Source organism: Protopterus annectens, chromosome 11.part0 (assembly GCF_019279795.1).
Source record: "Protopterus annectens isolate FY-2018-M chromosome 11.part0, PAN1.0, whole genome shotgun sequence".
In the NCBI taxonomy this organism is placed as follows: domain Eukaryota; kingdom Metazoa; phylum Chordata; order Ceratodontiformes; family Protopteridae; genus Protopterus; species Protopterus annectens.
In genome coordinates this window covers 801,867,400-801,890,450 of record NC_056745.1, presented here as the reverse complement: position 1 = coordinate 801,890,450, position 23,051 = coordinate 801,867,400, and the positions used below count along the sequence as shown (strand labels likewise).

Below are 23,051 nucleotides of genomic sequence, written 5' to 3'. Positions count from 1 at the left end.
GTTATATATATATATATATATATATATATATATATATATATATATATATATATATATATATATATATATATATATATATATATTTAAGTGTACGGCTATAATTGGGTACATGGCGGGTTGTCCTATTTCAACACATTCCTCCATTTTGTGTTTTAACCTGTCTGTATACACATCTGGGATAAGTACATCCCAGGTAGCGTAGTGTTAGATTAATTGCAGGATGGAGTGCATGGGTGCGGGTTGGACTCCTGGAAGGTGTTTGTTAATATTTTACCTCTCAGAGTAGACACTGGTAGTGAAAGTGTGAATAATGCACATTTACGCGGTTGTGAGCAGGTTTGCCTGTGGTCTGCATGACATTAAGCAAAGGTCAGAAGTGTGAAGCGCTTCTCCGTTTGCCATGTAGCACCACCGCTTACCGTCACGTAAACATGTGAAAACCCGCTTACAACCGCTTAAGAGTGCTTTAATCCACCTGCATCCAAAAGCCCTTATTCCGGCCCTCAGAATAACCTAACAGCCCTTGCAGGTCTTGAACCCAGGACAATCAACATCACAGTTAGTGACCTTACCACTAAGGCATCTGAGATATGCACAAATGTTATGGTGTTGAGAATATACATTGTACTACAGACATTCCTCACTACTGACAACATATGTGACAATCAATTGGTGTACATTTGTCTGATACATGTTAATGTTCATATGTTTCTGAAAGTAGGTTTTGCAATGTGACATGACAGGGTGTATTATGAATGAGTATGGTTCTTGCTTTGTGTCCTTTTTATATTGTCCCCATACTCCATGTATGCCCCTCCAGTTCACTTATTGGACATTCAACCCAGGCCCTCCTTGAGGCATGATTGCATTACCCATCATTCCTCCCCCACCCCAATCTTCACATACACAACAACCACCCCTTCTATGGTGACTTAGGTTAATATTAATTGTTATGATACCAGAGCTGCATGTGTTTTGTGTACACTCCAATTCCTTTGGAGTGGTTCTGTGTCACAAAGTGTGTTCATAGATGCTTATATATATGGCTATTGCTGTAACTGTATAATATATATATATATATATATATATATATATATATATATATATATATATATATATATATATATATGGATCTAGGACTTTTGCACGAAAGTGCAAAAGGCCGAATCCATTATCACCGAACACACTTTAACGAAAGCGCTTTTCACCAAAAAGCACTTTCGTTAAAGTGCATTAAAAAAAATAATATCTACATTTATGCAGGGGGGCAAGCCCCCCTGTGCCCCCCACATACCCCCCTACTTTAATATTCTCACTCCAAGATTGCACTACAGTGGGGAAAAGGGGATTTTCCCTTACCCGCACCGTAGTACGATCTCCGGAACAGGTATACTTATGCGAAAGTGCTTTTTCTGTGAAAAGCACTTTCGCATAAATATGCTCCACCGATAATCATTCAGTGAATATATATATATATATATATATATATATATATATATATATATATATATATATATATATATATCTGCAGACATCACTGACATATATATATATATATAAATATATATATATATATATATATTTTTTTTGTATTAGTTTGTAACAGTAATACATCTGTAGACTGGAATGTGTTGGTTCACAAACTACAGTACATTACAATGTACTGTTCATATGTTCACAAGGCCACTGTCCCATTTGTGATCATTACAGTAGAGTACATATGGTATAAGTTGTAGTCTCAGGATCATGAAAGGTGTGCACACCTCAGATGGCTTAGTGGCACGTCCCATGCCTATAGTGTGCATGGTCCAGGGTTCGACACCAGTGATGCTTTATGAATGTTTTTACTGCAGAGAAAGGCTCATTTACCCAGTTGTAAGCATATTTAACAGTGTTTGTGTGACATTATAGCAGCGGTTAAACACAGATAAACAAACAGTGTGATGTATAACCTGTGCCCGGAAACATGGCCACATCCGCTAACTACTCCGGATATATACCTGTCAGTGACATCACATCTCACTATGTGCTGTCATGACATTACAGTCTTTGTTGACTGTACTCAAATGCACACATGGATTTATATGGGTGATTTGAATTTTTATTTTACAGACGATTACTGCCTATATCTGCAAGCTGTGGTTGAGGTATACTTTTGCACATGATAAACATCCCTGCCTTTATCAGGATTATAACCTTGAATGCACAGATAATATGCGGATGCTGTAACCATTACACTGTTGACATTAATATTGCTTCTGCCTATTTCCTATTTAGATACTTTCTATGTGTAAGCTAAGCTAAGCAAAGGGCGGTAACACCCTAACTTACTGAGCTTCACGTACTCATGACATAGCAACATATAACAAATGTACAGTGAGACAATACATTACATTCCTAACTACTTTAGGCATAGCCCCTCACTGACACACTTCAAGGAAAACCTTGTGGTGTGAATGGGTAACAGACTGTACACCCCTGGGATCATGTTTCCCAGAACCATACAGCCAGGCGGTGGGTAAGCCTGTCCAGTTTGATAGCTGCAAATCCTGTTGGGGGAATTGAATGGTGATGAATTGCCACATTAACATGCCCTCTTTAGATCAGTAAGTGCCCATATCACCCTCCACAACACCAGTCTTCCACAGCTTCCTGCAACTCTGCCTGGAATTGCTTCATTGGCTATGTTTGACAGAGGCTCAGTTACTTCATCAATGGTGCGGGGAAGGCCAACACACTGTTGCTATGCTTTTAATTGCCCTTGGGAAGATAGATAGTAAGCTATCTGTGCACCACTAATGTGCAGGTCATCACAGCCATAATATGCGAATAAACAGACCTTCAGATCACAATATACAGTGTAAACTCACCATGTAGTCAGGCAACAGTTGAGTACAGCACGGACATACAGAACACTAATAGTTAGTCACTTCAAATGCCTATCTTGGAAGCTAGAAGACTTATATAAGGTTAAGGCTTTCTATTGCTTACCACTAGTTTACCTACAGGGGAGATGATAATCAAGTGCAGATGGAGAACATGCATGCAATGATACCATACCAGCCTATGTGTCTGCCTTACACTTTGGAATACTGGCCTAGGCTATTGGTGCCCCCATGGTGCCTTATTTAGGAGAGTCCTGAAGGTGAATACCAGCTCTGTAAACAGCACAATAGCAGATTCAATGTGGTTTATGCTACTCAACACCAGGGGTTGTGATCACAACATGCCTGCACTCACAGCACTCCTCAGGATGGACAACATCAACATCTATGCATTAACTGCAATCTGTCTTAAGACTCCTGATAGCACACCAGCACTACCTGACTACAACCCATACCACACATTTCAGCCACGGAACATGGACTGACAGACATGGAGGGGCTATATCCATATTCATCAGGGATACCTACACCTCCAGGTTAGTGGGGCAGCATGATACTTCTGTGATCATCCATGTGCAGCTAACATCAGCCACAACAACAATGTTGAATGTGGCCTGCCACAGATCACCCTCCATGACCCAGGACCTCCTCTCCACCTACCTGGAAACAGTGGAGAACACGACAGTCCTAACACACCCTGGCATTGGTTGATGTCAACTACCATACCATTAACTGGGACACGTACTTCGGTTCTCACTTCTGGGACCAGCGCTTCCTGGAATGTATCACCTCATATGCCCTGTATCAGGTGGTAACCTCCCTAACATGGGGTAGAAGCTACTAGATGTGGTCATCATCAACATGGGCAACAGGTGCTCCACAGTGGAGGTTTACCGGTCACTGGTTAGATCTGACCATGAACTATTCACTGTTTCCACACCTTAGCATCTCCCCCACCCACAGTGTATACCTTTCCTACAGCTACATTTACACTACTAGTGACAGGGGTGGGGGGTTTCACAGCCCGCACGCTAAGGGGAAACACTGTCCAGATACAGACAGATTTAAAAATGCAGTCTATAGGCTCCTACAGAGATGTATGGATCGTGCCATCACTGGTAAACCAAGACTCACTCCTCCTAGACAAGGACACCGGTCTGGTGGACATCTGCAATAAACAGGGTATACTTCAGATGTAGGACAGTGTTCCAGACACACAGCAAATGCCAAAGAGGGCTGACATCCGTGATCACTATTAGTATGATATGTAGGTCCTTCATGACTTCATCCAAGGCTAACATCAGCAGGAGAATACGCAAAGATTCGAAAGATAACCACAAAGCCTTCTTTGGCTATGTCAAGGATCTATGTGGTAACACACAGATTTGCACTGTGCCAGTGAAATATAGCCCAAAATATGCTGACCCTATTGATATCGCCAACATCCTTGCAGATACATGCGGTGCATAATTAACCCCCTAATGAGCTCACAACACTACCCGTAAGGTACATTATCCCAACCATCAGAGACACACAGGTGAAAATGGCCCTCTCTAACAGCAGAATACAGCATCAATGGAGGCAGATTTTGACCCAGACTGAATCTTGCAAACTGTACATGGCAACCTGCCCCCCACCTAATTATGCATTCCTACCTCAGCCTCTCCACAGGCTACATGCCCATACAATGGCGCGTGGCAACGGTTATTCCACTCCATCACGGGGAAATCACAACTGACCATGGTAACTACCACCCCATAAGCCTGACTAGCCTGGTCTGCAATGGTATGGTTCACATCCTCATGGCACTCATTAACAATGACATTGGTAATCGTTGGACACGTGACTCAACCCAGGTCAGCTTGGTTGACTGCAGTTCATGCCTACTGAACCTGTTTTACGTCTTACATACAGTCACCAAGACGTTAGATGATAGGGAGGTGGTTCACACATACTACCTGGACCTCACCAAGGCTTTTGACACCATGCCCCACTCAGGTATTATTGATAAACACACTAGCCTCTACATTCACCCATACATCACAGGTTGGGTTGGCAACAGGCTTACACACACAACCCACATGGTAAGACTAGTGGCCTCCAGGTCCAACTCTTGAACAGTCACGACTGGTGTCCCACAGGACTCAGTCCTGGGAGCCCTACTGTTTGGCATATATGTCTCTGATGTACAGGCAAATACAGGTGGACTACTGCATAACATGTTTGGCAATGACTGCAAACTGGGAGCCATGACTGATAGTCCAACTTACTCGGACATCCCTCAGGGGGCCTCACAGAGAATGTCACAGGGTGCCACTGACATGGCCTCCAGCCAAGTGTCACTAACTGCATGGTCATTCCATAGTGGAATTGGCACCCACATATTAACACATGAGCGGCGGCCTCTTTAATACAGATGAAGTAATGGGGTATCTGGGGACTAAGGTAGATAGTGATCTCCCCTGTGACAATCATAACTCCACAGTAGTTAGGACATTCTTCTACGTAGGTTATCTGACTACTAAAGAATTCCCATCTAGACATACTGGGATTATAGTGCCCCTTTACTCATCATTCATCAGTCCCATCATAGGGTATAATAATCCATGTGGGATGTACCTCAGACTACACGTCCAACAGCTGGGGGGAGGTCCGCTAATGTACCTCACCAAGGGGAATATAGGCCTCCAACATATGGCCTATGCAGCTAGACTGGATACACTCCTGCTTTACTCAGTGGCATCTCATTTACCCAGAGATGATCTCCGCTGACCAACACAGCCATGTCAAACTCTGGCTTGATGGATATGCTCCACCAATGGGAATCCATGTCACAGTGAGCCACACACTGTAGTGAGCTGACCTCGCCACAACAATAACTGGAAGATGCTGGAGGGACAGCTTCCTGTCACAGACACTCCCCATACTTTGGAACAACATCCCTATCTACATTTTACAGAGCCCCTCACTAACAGTCTGCAAGAGAAACCTTGAAGGGTGGATAGGGAATGGTAGATGCACCCCAGGGATCCCGCCATTGGCTCTGCTCCACAGAGGGATGGTTAATGACTCAATGGGGTGGCAAATGCTGACACATTTTGGCTGGGCTTATGAATGGTCTCTGGCAGTTGGCCAAGTACCACCCTATGAATCTATACATACAGTATCTGCATATGCTGATAGCTTAGTTTACTGTTCAGGTGTTGACTTACCTTGTGCTACTGGCTGTTGTGTGTGCAATAGCTGAGGGCTGCCTATGTTGAATGCACACAGTAGACTGCCTATACATGACAATTTACAGGTAGTCTTGTGTGTGTGCCTTCCATTTTTACTGTGTGTGCAGGTGGAGAAAGGTGTCAGTCTCTAGGTGCCTACACTGTCAGTGTGTGTGCTTTACGTTCCCTCTTTGCCAAGGCATGGGCATACTGGGCACACCTCCGTCTGTCTACTGGGGTTGGCTCAGGGTGTTTGTGGTCTGAGTACCTCTGTGCCTGTGGGGCCCTTGGCAATGGTGGTGGGCTGTGAGGGCCTTCACCATTCTGTCCCTGCTGCAGCTGTTTCTGCAGGAACATATTGTGTAGCATGGCACATACTATGAAGATGTGGGCACACATGCCTGGAGAGTACTGCAAGGCTGCACCAGATATGTCCAAGCAACAGAACAACCATGATTTAAGCATCCCAAACACACGCTCTATGATGATTCTTGTTTGTGAGTGTGCCTCATTATGGCGTTCCTGCATGGGTGTGTGTGCATTTCTGATGGGAGTCATCATCCATGGTTCCAGTGCATAGCCAGCATCCCCCACCAGGTGGCCATTTGGGATGTCCCCCCTGGCAAATAACCGATACAGCTGTGAGACATGCAAGATGTGGGAGTCGTGATAGCTTTCAGGGCTGCCAGCACACACATCCATGATAATCCCCTGGGCATTGCACATGACCTGGCAGTTGATGGAGGGGTATCCCTTGTGGTTTATGTCACTCCTCCCCTGCTCAAAGGGTGGTGACTTGGTGTGTATGTGCCTGCAGTCTATTGCACCCAGTACCTCCGGGTATTCTGCCACATGGTGGAAGAGATGCATATTGCTGGCCAACTCCTCCTGCATTCAGGGGAAGTATATGTACTCATTGGCATGTGGTAACATGGCATCCAGGAACTGGTGTAGTACCCTGGATGCTGATGCCTGTGAGATCCCCATGATATCCCCACTTAGTCTTTGAAAGGTACCTGTAGCTAGTATTCTTAGGCTTACACATACCTTCGTATCCACTGGGATGGGTTCCCCTCTGTTTGTTCTGGCTGTGAGGCGTGGCCGGCACAGCTCCACAAGATGCTGTAGGGTGTCCCTGTCCACCCTGTAATGCTCTACTATTTCCAGATCATGTTGCCCTTGGTAGGTTAGACTGAGTCTGAACACTCTCCACCTCCTCTGGTTCCTGCAGTGGTCATGTGCATCATCCTCCACACTAACATCAGTCTCCAACACATGCTGATGGATCAAAGCTATGCCAGCCCCTAACATGTACATAATAAAAGTTCCCTATCTGTATATATCACTGGTGCAGAGTGTATGGGAATACACACATGTGTGTGAGGTGCTTTCAAACTTCATAGTATTGTGCTATGGATGCTGATGATGTATGTGGGTGTGCATGAACTATTCCAGCTGCTGCATGTCTTAATTATGGGTTTTGCAATGAGTACTGCAAGTGTGGGGCCTTTACTGTGGAGATCTACTTGCCTGCCTTGATTACTCTGTTGCCCTTTAAATCACTTTTAGACCTGGATCCCCTCCCATTATCAGGCATGCATACACCTGCCATCTTTCTTTTTTTGTACATTCCCCACCCAGTCATGGTGAATTGTGCCTTGTAGCTGATATACTGCATATTGCCTTTGTTCTGCTTTGACACTTTGCTGTTTTCTTTGCAGTACAGCCCCTCCCCTTCCCTGTTCTGCAGGTAGCTGCTTGCAGCCTTGTTTGCTGTTGTCAATGGCCCACTGTAGGCTCCTAGGTGTTAATTAGCCATTTGTACTCCAATTTCACTGCTGCAGCATTTCCTTATTTCTTTCCTATACCCTTCCTGTTTCAGCTGCAATGTGCGACGCGCATACCCATTTAGCAGGTTTACGCACGTTTTCATTTCCGTTCACATGCATACTCGGTTACCTTGTGTACTCTCTACTAAGCATAACTATGAACAATTCGACACACCCCTAGCCTGCAGCTTTGCTTAGCTAGGGGCAGACCGGTTTAGCAATTCTCCAATGTGCTTACAGCAATGGCGACACACGCCTCTCTTGATGTCATTTTTATCTCAAGGGCTCACCTCAGTGTTATAATGCTATGCTGTTTTGTGCATCCTTACACCAGCAGGAAATCTGTGATTCACTATTACTCCTCTCATTTGCATGGCATTGCCTACTAATTCCTAGCTACTGTGCATAACACTGTCACTGCCCCTGAGCAACCCTTGCATTGTGAGTATGGTGTAGCATGCCTGCCATTGACTATTATGGGGAATTCGTGATATGTGTTTTATTGCAGTTTTATTCTATATTTTTTATATTCCTTGCAATCCCCTTTGCGCACTGATGCCCTGCGCTTTAACTTCGCGTTAGTGTGGGCATAATATTAAATGTGCTTTTTCATATTTTGTGCATGTTGTTTTATGCCAATGGCTATATATTTAGCCACTGGCATATATTAACAGTATAATACATGAGCTTGGTCCACTGTCATGGCTCCGATTTTATGTTTGAAAAATGTAAACCATTTTTTTCAGTTTACATTTCTGCATGCTTACACTACTCCTGCACCACTTCCTGAATCGCTATATACCTTCATTTGCATGCTACACTGCTGCACATGGGGTGATTAGCATACAGGCACCAGGAGCTGTGCGGGCATAGCGTACACAGGTAGTGCACGTGGACACAGCTTGTACCTGAATCGCTCGGCGGCCATATTTGGTGTGAGATCGCCAACGCTACACCTGCACCTGGTGCAAGCTTCATGAATCCCGGGGATAGTCCTTCAATCACCTGATGTACAACTCTCTGAAACACTTCTGATGCAGAAAGAATCTAAATAGCAACCAAATAAATGTATATCTTCCAATAGACATAGTAAATCAATACAGCTTGGAGCTATCTCCATCTGACATGCCAAAAACTTTTGATCAGCATTTAGTACCGAGAAGGATTTTGTATTTAAAATTTCAGAAACAATGTCTTCTTTACTAGGAAGTAGACAATGATTAATTAGTTCATTCTGATCTTGTCTTTTTGATCATACACAAATTTTATTAGGTTTAAAGATAATTATTAATGAAATCATTTGATTGTTTTGTTTTTGGTCTGTTTCACGATCTTCACTCAGTGCAGTTTTTGATACTTGCTTATCCTTTAAAACTGCTAAAATATTTCAGGAAATGTACAACAGGTGACAGGGCAGAATCAATTATGACAAACATTCCAGACCAACAATGATAACTTCAGAATTATACTGCATATCATCACCTTTCATGTGTGCATCAGAAATTCTTTTCACCACGACAAGCCTAGGATAATTTGAATAACAAAATATCAGAAGAGCTTCTATCCAACAATCTGAAACTGAATTTTATATATTTTTTTTGTACTTACATTCTTATTATTTATTTGAAGCTGCTTTATCCAAATTTTGCAATATTCCTTTTAATCCATTGTCCTTTGTGAATAACACTCTTGCAGATTATTTGCTCTTTCCACCTTTATAGTGTCGATAAACATATTTTATGTGTTCTTTTCCCACTATCCACATCTTCTTCTGCAGTCACTTCTTTTTCTGCCTTTTATACATTTTACCAAAATGATTGCTTTTGTTTCAAAAGTTAAATAAATGCCCCAGTAGAGGTTATTTTCTCTTTTCATGTTTGCAGCCACTCCTACACCAACACCTCTCACATGTTATACATTTTTTCTGTCTGGCGTGTCATTAGCTTTACCAAAATGTATATATTTTTTCAAAATCATTTTATATACATCCAATTGTTCTGTTATTTGTGTTTTACTTAATTTGTAGTTGTTTTACTGGCTCCACAAACATATATGACTTTTATTAATTTTATGTCATCTTTTTGCAATAGCTCCTTTTATAACTTAGTCATTGCTTGTGCCACAAACTATTTTATCTCAGACAAGTGAGCCATATAATTAATAAGACCACACATAATTCAGAATATGTGACTTTATTCTTCTGATCAATAACATATGCATCAATATTTTTCATGGGAAATTGCATCTTGGGAAAATATGAATGGTAGACTCATGACAGACTTTTTTTGTCTCACAATAGTTCTGGAACTTTTGCTTCATTGCCACAATGCTGTCCTTCTTTATTTCTTGAAACATATCTATATTATAGCCATTACCCCCCTTCCCCTACACCATGTGGAAATGTGGCAAACTGCATCTTCTTATATTACAATGTATCAGATACAGGCTAAGGCTTACTTAATAAATAACAGTGCAGCATCTCTTACCACTAATCTGGTTTAAAAAAATGTCTGCATTGTTGCTTACTTTTGCTTTGAAGAGTAGCTTATTCAGATGTTTGTCTACATGCTTTCGGTACCAGTTTATTGTTCTAAGATTAATTTTAAGGGGTTTGATTAGCTGACCTCTGTTTCATGTTTTATATACTAATTAAGATGCAAGCACTCAAAAGGATTTGTGTCTAATAAGTCTTTCTAACAGACTTCAAAAGTATACTTTTCATTTAAGCTTTTGAGCAAATAAAGCTACAAAATGATGTGATTAATCATTCAGGGTTTCTAGAGTGTGGACATCTTAGGATGCAGACTATGGTTTTAAAACACAGAATCATCTATATGCTCTTTTTTACCTTATATAAACATTTACCAGAATAAACAAATCTCTGAAATTACTCATCCTTTTCAGATTGGTATTTCCTGTCTGCTATATTGGCTCAACCCTCTTAGATCCAAAGGACATTTATTTAGTTTTGTCCATCCTGATCAACAAATTATTTAAGTAGCCCATGAAGACAGAATTTAAAAGCTTTCTCAGCTTTTGTTTTCATATTCAAGTAAAAAAAAAATCAAACTTCTGGAGTCATAATGCTCAGTTTTACAATAAAATGACTTGTTAAAAAAAGATTCATGGGAGGATATCACTGCTATATCCCTTCTGTCAGTTCTGACTCCATGTAAAATTAGGGTTTTACAGCCAAATAATATAAACACATAATCTTAAAGTGTTGTGCTGTCAGCTGAGTGATTAAAGACATAACCTTGAAGTGTTGTGCTTTGAGCTGAGTGACATTACTTTTGTGATTGCAACACAAAAGAAGTACACCACATGACCATATACATCCTAGTATTTTTACAGAGAAAACTGCAAAACATTTAAATAATTAGCATCATCCATTAACAGATCTACCTTGTCTCTCCAGTGTTCAACTGGTTGAGGCTTCAACCTGTTAAAAATCTAAGAAAATCTTCTTTTTTTATGGGGACAAGGCTCCCATCTCACTAATGTGGGGGATTATGCCCCCAAACTGCTTGTGTGTATGAGCATGTGTGGTGTATATGTGAGTGAGTTTTGTGTGTGTGTGTGTGTGTGTGTGTGTGTGTGTGTGTGTGTGTGTGTGTGTGTGTGTGTGTGTGTGTGTGTGTGTGTGTGTATATATGTATGTATATATATATATATATATATATGTATGTGTGTGGGTGTGTCTGTGCACATGTATTCAGGTGGGTGACAGCTGTGGCTGAACCAAACCCTTAAAAAGGGAAAGCAATACTAGAGGAAGTAGGAGAGAAGCATTGTAAATTAGTTGCAATTCAGTTGTGCTTCTTTTTCATATATTACTTTAAACGTTTCACAGCTGAATGAATGCATTTTGACCAACTGATACCTTTTTGTTTTCAGTTTCACAACAAGGTTGCATGTTTTATGTTGCATCACATTGAAGAAACGTGTTCGCTTGGAGCTCATGCTGCTGTCATTATCCCACCTACATGGATCATAAAGGTCAAAAAGCCACAGGTAATATGCTTGCGTATAATAACCTCATACCTTTTTATTTATTTAGTTAACAGAGTGTTTTTATTTAGCAGAAAGTTTTTACTTCACTACTGAATAGATTATCACAGACCTGTTACATGCTGCTGCATGCATTTATTTATATTTTCAGGTGCCTTGTATTTTATTTAGTATAGCTATAGGTATATTATAGCTGTGTACTACTCACAGCTGATGGACTTTTAAAATCAAATGGACTTCACTTTGTATGACAAGTTCCTTTATCAACTATTTAGCCCTGTTACTAGATTCAGAAACATGATGCTGGATCAAGAAAATAATTTATGCTAGGGGCAAAGAGCTACCTCAGTTTTGTGAGAGTTACTAAGATGGCTGTGATCTCTGAGAAAGCTTCCAAACACTATATGCAAATGCAATGCTGAAATACCTTTATCTTTAGAGTTAGTCACATTCCATACCTCAGATTCCAAGATATAGGATATGAACATCAAACCCAATCTACAGCAGAGCAAAAATTTGTGGGACATATCTGAAAATTCAGGCATGCTGTGCACAGTGTCCTTTGTGTTGTATGGGATAACATGCACGGCAATGTCAGAAAGTGCCAGAAAGTATGGAAAACGGTGTCAGAAGGCCAGGTATGCACAAAACCATATGTACCTGTGTGGCTGTGTTTCAGTGTTCTGGTAATTCTGTACTTCATTATATAACACTACTAGTCCTTCCATTAATAAAATGGCATTTGGTAGGAACCCTTGCCAAAAAACGATACACAACAGCTATCTGCATACAGTTGTTATGGTTTATAAACTATTAAGAAATACCCTGTAGTGTTATGCAAACCTACACATTCATTACTGTGCTGTTTTCATGCATGTCATCAGACAGACAGATATATCAATATAAATGTGTGTGTATGTATAATATATATATATATATATATATATATATATATAGAGAGAGAGAGAGAGAGAGAGATACATGTGTGTCTGTATCAAATAAATTAGAACATTGAATCTCAGAAATATCCACACACCACTTTATGTACTAAAAGAATGCGTATATGAACAGATTTGCCCACCAAATTATTAGGACTTTATCATACCAAGAAAATACTATAAAACAGTCATTTTCTAACTTAGATAAAATCACATGGCACCTTTAAAAATTATTCATTCATTTTAAGTGGCCATCACCTTTTCCTAACCTTCTATTTCTCAACATTGGTTTTGATAAAATCATTTAATTTAGGGCAAGATGAACATCAGCAACTAATTTTATTTAGTAATGAATCTTTTTCAAATCCAATTGCAATTCAGTGTCTCCTTATCCAACCATTTCAGCCACCTTTTCTAATGCAAAAAAATATAAACATCCAATGCCCTCCATCGAAATACAGTAAGGGCTATTAAGCCAAATAAACCATCAAAATGTATATTTCCCACAGCTATATTTGCCTTTGGATTTAACAATTGTTTCAATGCTATCATTTCTCTTTCTTTTTTTTTTTTGAATAGTGACTTTAACTTACTCACCCTGACAGAATAAAATATAGGGTAGTTCTGACAACTTGAGAAATGTGTGAATAAGATGTTTGAATTTTCTAGCTATCAGGTAATACATTCTTAATAGAGTTAATGTCCATACTGAATTCAACACACGTGCTAGTATTACTTTCCACTCTTTCTTCTTATTTTACCCCATAAAAGACAACAGGAGCATATTTATTAGGTCATTCACCTTTTTAAATTTCTGTTTAATATAAATGATCATGGAATTAATTGGTTATATATCCAATAAAATAATTCAAGAAACCAATTGGATATGTCATTGCCTGTAGCAACCGGGTCCCCATTATATCCTTTAAGTAGATCAATGCCTAACTGCTGATACCTCTGGTACCCAGTGCCACTTCATTCCCACCCTCTAATGTCTCCCTGATCCTGTGTAATGTAAAATGTACCTCCATTTCTATGCCTGTGAGCCCTGTTTTAGCTTAATAAAGCCAGTGGTTTTAGTTAGGAGTCCTCCTACATACTGATATCCCCATTCTCCATTTAACAACAGTTGTTGTACTGGTATTCCATATCTAAATTAATTTGCTCTTATTTACATAACAACCCTTTCTGACAATCCAGTTTCATGTGGCTCCGTGCCTTCAATTGATGTATTTTTTTCAGTTAGAAGAGTCCTTCCCATACTTCTCAACCTCTCAGTGCAAGAAATCTGGACAAAGCCTGACAAAATGGGGAAACAAAGGCCCAAAAATAGGGACATATTTTAAATATTACTCTTATAAGCTTAGACAGTTGCTAGAGTAAAAGGATTTGTTTTAATGTACATTTACTGAAGGATTTGAAGTCTGAAACTCAAATGTATGTCATTATTTAGAGACTTCAGTCCTCAGATCATCAGTTATTTGTCAGAAAAAATACAGATTTTATGAGGAACAGACCAAAAATATGAGCCAAAAATCTGGACATTCTATGTAAATCTGTACAGTTGAGAGGTATGGACTCCATCCTAGTACAGAGGCTACCTCTCTAATGCATCTGCTTCAATACTGGCCGTGGGTTAGACCTAAGAAATTAAGTTTACACTGTATTTACATATTTATCATGTTCTCAGAAACTGCTGCTCACTGTTGGTACTGTGTAAGTAGAGTGTCTGTTTTTTGTGTGGCCCCATGATAGAAGCTTCTATTATTCCATCCCTTACGGTGATGCTGCTAGTATCTTTCTCTGCATTCTGGTAGCATCTTAATCGGTCCCCATTCTTTATAACAGATGTGATGGGCACCTGCTGTGTTATATTCTTGAAAAGTTAATTGGATAATATATTATCATCAGTGATCCACTGTGTATATATCACACAGCATGATTTAATTAGCATTCTCACATTTAGTTTTTATTTCCGAGCTTTTTATCTTCGTCATAGGTTCATAGGTTCATAGGTTTATACTAGGCTATCTGCCTAAAAGGCATTTTATAAAGCTAGCCACAATTGGCTTACGCCACCCCTTATATGAAAAAAAAAAATACTGTGCCCATGTTGTTGTTGTGCCTTGCTCCGACAGAGTATTGAGATCTGATTCCTCCTCGATCTCTCATCCACCCATCCAGATTTCTAGATTTCTGGTCAGCAGAGTGCTCTGCTGCCTCACAACCGGATTTTTTTATTCCACAGCATAGGAGTCTTGGTGATAAATTTATCCTCCAGCACGGCCCTATATATATCATAAGGTTTAAGTCGCTGGTCTTGCTCTAGTGGTTTTGTTGATTTTGATTTTTGAGTGAGCATGTCCAGCGTGTTGACATGTTCGGGTGGGTGAGGGCACATGTCACCAGGCGTACCTCTGAGCAGACGGTATGACTGAATAGAGCTGAGTTTCTTCTCAGCATTTGAATATGACAGATTTTGGAGATCCTTTTATCCTTTTGGTGAAACTTTGGGGAGGGTCAGATCTCGGGTGAGTCGTGGGCAGATGTGCTGTATATGGGGCATTGTACATATGATTAGTCTAATATGAAGATCACTAGATCGGATGGGAATCCTTCCTCTGATGATGGGTCATTATTTGTTCCTGCATTTTTTATCAGCATGTTGACAGTGGCTATTAAATATTCCTTTCATACATAAAAAAAAGATGAAATGATTCAAAAGTTACACCCTAGTTAGTTTTGTTTAAATATCTTTAAAAGGCATTCTGCATGGACAAAAGAAGACCCTCTGCTGTGCAGCTTTATGTTTTTCCAGATTATGTAGATTAACATCTCACTCAGGAACTATTTTTTCTCTGTTAAAACCTATTGGATTTTCTTTTTCTGTTTTGTGGTTACCATGGTTTATAATTCCTGGATGTATTTCTGCTGCAACCATGAATGTGAGCAGGTGCCAGAATGCACTTTGAAGTATTCTGGAACTTTTATAGATGGCCTTTTAATGCTGTTGTAAAAGTCTTAGCATTTGACTAGAGGTATCACATAAACTTTATATATTTGATTGGAAGTATTTACAAGTTCTTCCATTTGTATGTTATACTTAATGTTTTCTTGGTTCTTAAGTTTTTCTCATTTATTGCAAGTGAAGTTCTAGCACACTGATACTTAGTATATAAAAGTAGGCTGATCCTCAAGAAAACAGTCCTTTAATCATATAATTTTCTGGGGAATGCATACATAGCATTTAACAAGCTAAGCCATCTCAGCCTTGCCCCCATAACAGACTGCTAAGTGTAAATACCTTTTTATTTCAGGAATCTAAGCTTTAGTAACATTGTATTGCTCTGACACAAATTAAACCTAAATAGCAAATTTCTTAGTGATCCTCCCTTGAATGGAGCACTGTGCTAAAATGCAGATGAAACTTCAATCACTTTTATAAATAATCATAATCTATACTAATGTTCCTTGCTTCCTTATTGTTGCAGTTACAATTCATTCATAATAAAAATTGCAATTTCTCCTGTCCTGTAGGCAGGCATGTGATTTCTGTTAAATTAACCCAAAAAGGGCAGCTCAGATTTCTGCACATACATCAAAAACAGCCACAGTTTTAGTGATATTTGTTTTTTTTTAATACTTAATTTTTTTATTCATCAGGTAATTTCTAATTCCACTTTGATATTTTATTCCTGGTGTTCTACTGAAATTGAACTAATACCTTAGAAACAGAAATACACACACATGGTAGCTCTCTTTTAGTAATCCTAACATTCTTTATTTTACTGCTGTCAACTGGTCTACCAATATTTTATCTAACATCTCAACCTGATTTCATTAGTTGCTTGAAAAAGTGAAGCCTATCTTCTTTTCAAAAACCCTCCGTACATCCACTAGATCTGCCTTCTTCATATATGCCATTACAGACTTCTGACACCCATATGAAACTCAGTCCTACAAAATAATCAATCTTGCTAGAAATTAATAACACAGGAAATTGCCCAATATGATTTTATTCCCTTCCACCCTCACCTTACCTCTCAACCTGGAATCCTCAAAAATCTGGACAAAGTCTCATGAAAAGTAAGTACAACTGGCCAAAAATCTGTACACTGACGAACATAACATTTCCATACATAATTATGTGACCTCATCCAGTCCAATGGAATTGTGGGATACCATCTTTTAAATGCAAATTGAAAAAACAGACAAAATATTTAACACAAAATAAAACCAGAGCAATAGTGATATATTTATATTAACATTTGAGCTTACATCAAACTTTGAACTTGTGTAAAATTAAAATACAATTTCCTTTTATAAAAATAAAATTAACTGCTTGCTTCTACACTAATATTAAATAACACAAAACTCAGCAAATACAGCAACAGATGATCTGCAAACAAACAAGCAATCTGCACTTGGCTCCACCAGTATTATCCATGACTCCTATCTGAAGTTAACTGCTCTAATAATGTGCAATAATGTACAAAGATGTATGTACACAATTAACATAACAAGCAGCTAAATGCAGAAATATTAATAGCATTTAACACCAAATGCAATGATTTTAGCAGGTAGCACATGAATATAAATAAAAATGTAAGCACTTTAATGTGTGCTTTACTTTCATTTAAAGCAGTCCAGTCTAGATAGCAGCTACTGTACTGACCACATCACAAAGCAAACAGAGATATTTACATACGCATATACACATATTCCATTTTGATACTCAAATTATTCTGGAAGGGCTAGACCAGCCAAGTGCATGGTGTGTTAATAATGGGTTTATATCATACATGCCAAGAAATTTAGCATAGTTTCCTTTTGAAAATCTAGCGGCAGCACTGCATACTATACAGATAACGTTCCACTTAATTATGATCCAGTCATGAAGACTTGGACACCATTTCCAAACTGTTTGGACTACTTCTTCTACTCAGTGCAGTACAGCAAATACCTGCTCTAGTGATCTAAACTTATACCGTCATAATTACAATAGCAGCTGCCATGTAGCTAATCAATGTATCCACAAATTTGGAATGCGTTCCCCTTACATATTAACCACAGTACTTTCCTGACAACCCTTAAAACCAGTTTGGATGCTGACTGAAACGTTTCACCTGAAATATGTGAAGAACATGTATATAATGGGGATGTTATTAATTTCACAACAATAGGTGATATGGCTGACCTTTATAATGGCCTTTTTGGTTATGTTTGCTAAGAATCAACAAACCTATGACATCTCTCATCTATTCCTAAGTTTGAAAAAGATAAAGACTCTTCTGAAGTAAACACCTCTGCAGTGAGAAGCAACACATAGTGATGACTGGTGGATGTGTAAAGGCAGCAGGACTACATAGCATATGGGCTAACAGGCTGATGAATGGGGCATGATGTTTTCCTGGTAAAATAAAAAAAATAAGAACCTGCTCGGGTACAAACACCTTCAGCTAATGAAAAGTACTTGCATTCCCTTTACTGACACAGGATGACTAACTCCTGCAGAAGTCAACACTTTTATTGTTTCAAGCACAGTGCAACAATTTTCTGTAACATTTAAATGTAGAAAAAATGCAATGTATATTTCATTCTAAATTTTATGAGTATTTCTTTTTCACTGGACGGTGCAGTGGTGCAGCAGTTTGTGTTGTCGCCTCACAGCAAGAGCTTTTCCAGTTCTGTTCTCGACTGGGGTGCTTTCTATGTGGAGTCTACATGTCCTTCCTGCATTTGTGTGGATTTCCTCCCACATTACAAAGGCATGCATCTGGAGCATTTCTCTCTGGGTCTCCTCTGGAAATTGGCTTGTTCCAAATTGGAAGTTCCCAGTAAATAAATGCTAAATAAAATAATTTTCTCATAGACAACACACACCTGAATCAGAAGTTTCATTGTAAACAAAAACCACTAGAAATCTCACTAGGCTAATAATAGCTCACTTCTTTGAAGCCCTCATCAGTCGGCAAATAGCATACACATATCTGTTGTTATTTCTAATACCGGGCTTGAGGACATCAAGTGTCATCCCCCCATTTCATCCTTAAAAGTAGTTTTATCAGGATGCCAGCAGGGCTGTGCTTTCAGGTTTTTCACTTATACACCTGCCTCATACCGATATCACACTACTTATTCTTTACGTTACCGAACTTCAGAAAGGAATGTTTAGTCACCTACCATGAATCCTGTTATATAAAAACATGATATGAATGTGTCCTCCTTATCTTCTCACACAGCATTCTCTCTAACACCCATGTCTACTGCAGGCTGTGGAAAGGAAGTTAATGTAAAACTTAACCAGTCCCAGATAAAAAAAAAATGTACTGTTCTATTAAATATTAGCAAAAAGAGATGTTTATACTCAATCGAGTCACTCATGGTTTTGGTTTCTTATTTACAATCCATCCACTCTGCTCACTGTTGCTGGCTGGGCATTGAAATTTTGAACTTCAAATTTGAGTTTCACTTTCACTCTGACAAGCAGTCTGCTTCATGAAGCTGACATCATCATGCACGCCCCTGTGTGCTGACAATGCGTGGTGACATCAGCCATAAAGTTAAGGAAAAAAACTCAAAAAAATCAGAAATTAAAGGGAACACTTGGGAATTCATGACATCCTATTATTTTGACCTCAAAACTGTTAAATACCAAGGAATTTGGTAAGGTATGTCCCTCGCTTTATCAGTACTACCTATACATACTTCTGTCACTTCTGTCCTGGCCTTGTTAGGTCAATAAAACACTGCCTTAACATTTTTTTCCCATTCTATCTCCCATTCTACTAATACTTGTCATCCTTTCTAGTCATACAACAATTATCTTTCTGTCATTTGTTTCAACCTCAAAAACCCCAGTCCCCATTTCCTTCACCTTTATATGCATTTATACCTATCAGTATAAATCCTTTCTTTTCAATTTTAATTCTTTTTCTTCCATTTCAGTTATTTTAATAAAGGTACCTCTACTCCTTCCTTAACAGGTTTAGAAATCATCCAATTTCTGTCTTTGGTTCTGCACTCCTTCCACATTCAAATTAGTCATCTTTATGACCCCCACCCTCCTCTGCATCTTCTTGCCTTCTCAGGCTAGGCCCAACAAATCATTTAGTAGAGATAGACTCTCCATATAACCATCCTCCTGGCCAATAAGAGTCCACAGCCCTAAATGGCATGCCTTACTCTGCCATGCAGCCCTACCTGTTCCAGTACACCCTACTAATCATATCTCTGTTATCTTCCCACCTACCAAATATTTTCCCTACATACTTTGTCTAGGAAACACTTTCTTAATCTGCTAACCCCCAAAAATGTCCCACCATTATCATAGCCATATATTATCCTTGAATTGCTCATTGCCATAAACAATTAGCAAAAATTACATTATTAAACATTAATTATTCAGAAGATATTTTGATTATTAATAAAGTAAAAGCAATATAGATGAAAATGAACTGGACCAGCACAAACCTATAATTAAAACAAACTACCACGTAAGCTAAGGAAGTATGGCACAGCTTAGATATTACCAAATAAACTTTAATATATAACAGCAAATACAAGCAGAATAAAACAGTGCCAGGAATTATAAAAAACATTTATTTGCTTATAAAATTAAAAAGGTAAGTGCTTTCACATCTGCTTCAGCAGACCTTCTACAGAAAATGAATGAGCTATTATACTTATATATGCAAGCATCAATCAAAGTGAAGCAATCAGGTTGAACCAATCACTTGAAGCATTATATTAAACCAAGCATAAATATAGGATATGTTTAATAAAAAACAATTAAACTAATAAAACAACCTATACAAAAAATAAAATCATTCAAGCATTCCTAAAAATATGTCAATACAGTTTCGGTACTGATCCACATTTATATGTTTAAAACAAATAATATAAAGAGTAATATAAAATAACAGCAATATGCATATATAAGAAATGTATATAAAAATGTATGTAATAGCACTATATATATTTTAATAACACTCAGCAATTATCACTTTATTAGGAACCTTACTGGAACAAGGAAGGTCAACTGGATGATTAGGTTAAAAGCAGATCAGGGCAGTGGTCTCAATGAAAAAGTGGGTCTATATTATAATATCAAAGTTTTTAAACTTCAAATGCTTTAATATCGACCGATTTTTGTTGAAAACTCAAAATAGTGAAGCCATGGAACTTTGAAATATTACCTAGGGTAAGATTTCGGTTGTCTGTTCCATGGCTTCGCTGTTTACTCTACTGTGGTGGGAAGGTTACGGACCGGGTTAAGGTAAGTATGTGAACAGAGGTTATGGACAGGGTTAAGGTAAGTGTGGGAATGGATCAGGGTAAGGCGAGTGTGCGATAGTTCGGGACATTAGGGTTAGGGAGCGGGTAAGGTGACTGTTCGATAGTTAAGGACTTTAGGGTTAGGGAGTGGGTAAGGTGAGTGTGCGGTAGTTAGGGTCTTTAGGGTTAGGGAGCGGGTAAGGTGAGTGTGCAGTAGTTACGGACTTTAGGTTAGGGAGCGGGTAAGGTGAGTGTGCGGTAGTTAGGGACTTTAGGGTTAAGGAGCGGGTAAGGTAAGTGTGCGGTAGTTAAGGACTTTAGGGTTAGGGATGGGTTAAGGTGAGTGGATAGGTAGTAGTGTAGAGTTAGAATTATGGTTGTGTTAAGTGTATGTGTGTGGTTTATTTATTTTAGTGTGCTTTTGTTGTGTGTTTGTGTTTCGGAACAGCAAATTTTTTCCCTGGGAAAACATTTGCTGTTCTGTATGTTCGATATTTTGTGGTTTAGATATTTTAAGTACGATGAAATAGTGTTTGTTATTTAAATCGTACGACAGGGTAATATAAACACAAAAAAGTACCATTAAGACCCATTCTAAAGGGATGAAGCCTTAGAAAGTTTTCCCATGTGAAAACATGCGTATTCTTGACAAAAATCTCCATACAATACTCCTCGGGCATCACAGTTTATATACCTTGAATTTTATATTGGTGTCCCCTAATGTGAAAAACCCCTCCTACGTTGATAAACTTACAATAGGGTCAAAAAACACATTTTTCATTAGGGGTAGCTTCTTAGTTCCTTTCAAGTTCAAGTTCTCTAAAATGGTTTTAAAATTTAAACCTCTATGAAAAACTGTTTTAGGTTTGTCCCCTATCTGATCACTCACAAATTAATCTTCATGAAAGAATACCCAGTTTTATATAATATTTGTCTTACCAAGTTATAATTCAAACTGAAGGTAGTAATAACATTAGTAGTAAAATTACAAGTAGTATAAGCAACTGTGCTTCCTCTTAGATTAGTATTGGACTGGTTATGTATAATAGTTTATCCTCCATTCAAAATAGGTTTAAAGTGACCATAAAATCTTTTATTTTGCACTTTGATAACTAACTCTTGAAGCAAGTAGCTAGGATAACCTCTTCTAGTACACATCCCTACTAGGTTATTGCACTCCTCCAGAAACTGGTGGTCTAGGGAAACCACTACAGAGTTTTTGTCATTTACTCATGAGGTTAACACTGAAGAAATAACTTATTTAGATGTATTCCTGATGATAGAGAAAATGAAAGCTATATTTAAAGAATTCATAGAAAAAAGATATATTCTAGCACATTTTTTTCACTTTTCTAGCACTCACCATATCATCAGAAAAAAACAGTAGTTAAAGGCCAGCTAGGTTGAGCAGCAATATATACATAGTACATACTGTTTATAAAACAGTACAAACATAAAATGTACTTGTTTATTGCAGCTTCTAAATCTCAGTTCAAAATGTTAATTCCAATGCATTACACTATTGAGAAGATGAGATTGTGATGAAAATTTAGTAATAAGCTCTAAATATATGAAAACATGTTGATATCACAAGCTTAATTTTAGAAAGCAGAGCTTGAGGAGGCAGCTAACTGAACCTATTTTCTGATCTTCATAATTCAGTGTTATTACCTTTCTAAGCTGAACCCATACTGGAAGCATCTTACCTCACTATCTGTAAAATACTTCTATGAGATTGTCCAGAAGAAAATCAGCTATCCAGTGGAAAGCTGCAGAATAACATACTGAGAAAAGATAATATAGAAAAGCCTACTTTGCATGGTTTGATATTAACTGTGTATGTACAAGCTATCTATTGCATAATTAAATGTTAAGTTTCTGCTCTGTACTCAGTGT

At 38.6% G+C, this 23,051-nt stretch overlaps 1 protein-coding gene across 3 annotated transcripts in view; it reads left to right on the top strand.

The window, feature by feature from the left end:
- DGKI (diacylglycerol kinase iota) overlaps positions 1–23,051 on the top strand; it is a 5,490,864-nt gene that overhangs the window by 654,914 nt on the left and 4,812,899 nt on the right. For all 3 annotated transcript variants that reach the window (XM_044088223.1, XM_044088222.1, XM_044088221.1), the window contains one exon: positions 11,827–11,943. In XM_044088223.1, the coding sequence (XP_043944158.1) occupies positions 11,851–11,943 (93 nt within the window). In that variant the 5' untranslated portion in view covers positions 11,827–11,850. The remainder of the gene's footprint in view (positions 1–11,826; positions 11,944–23,051) is intronic.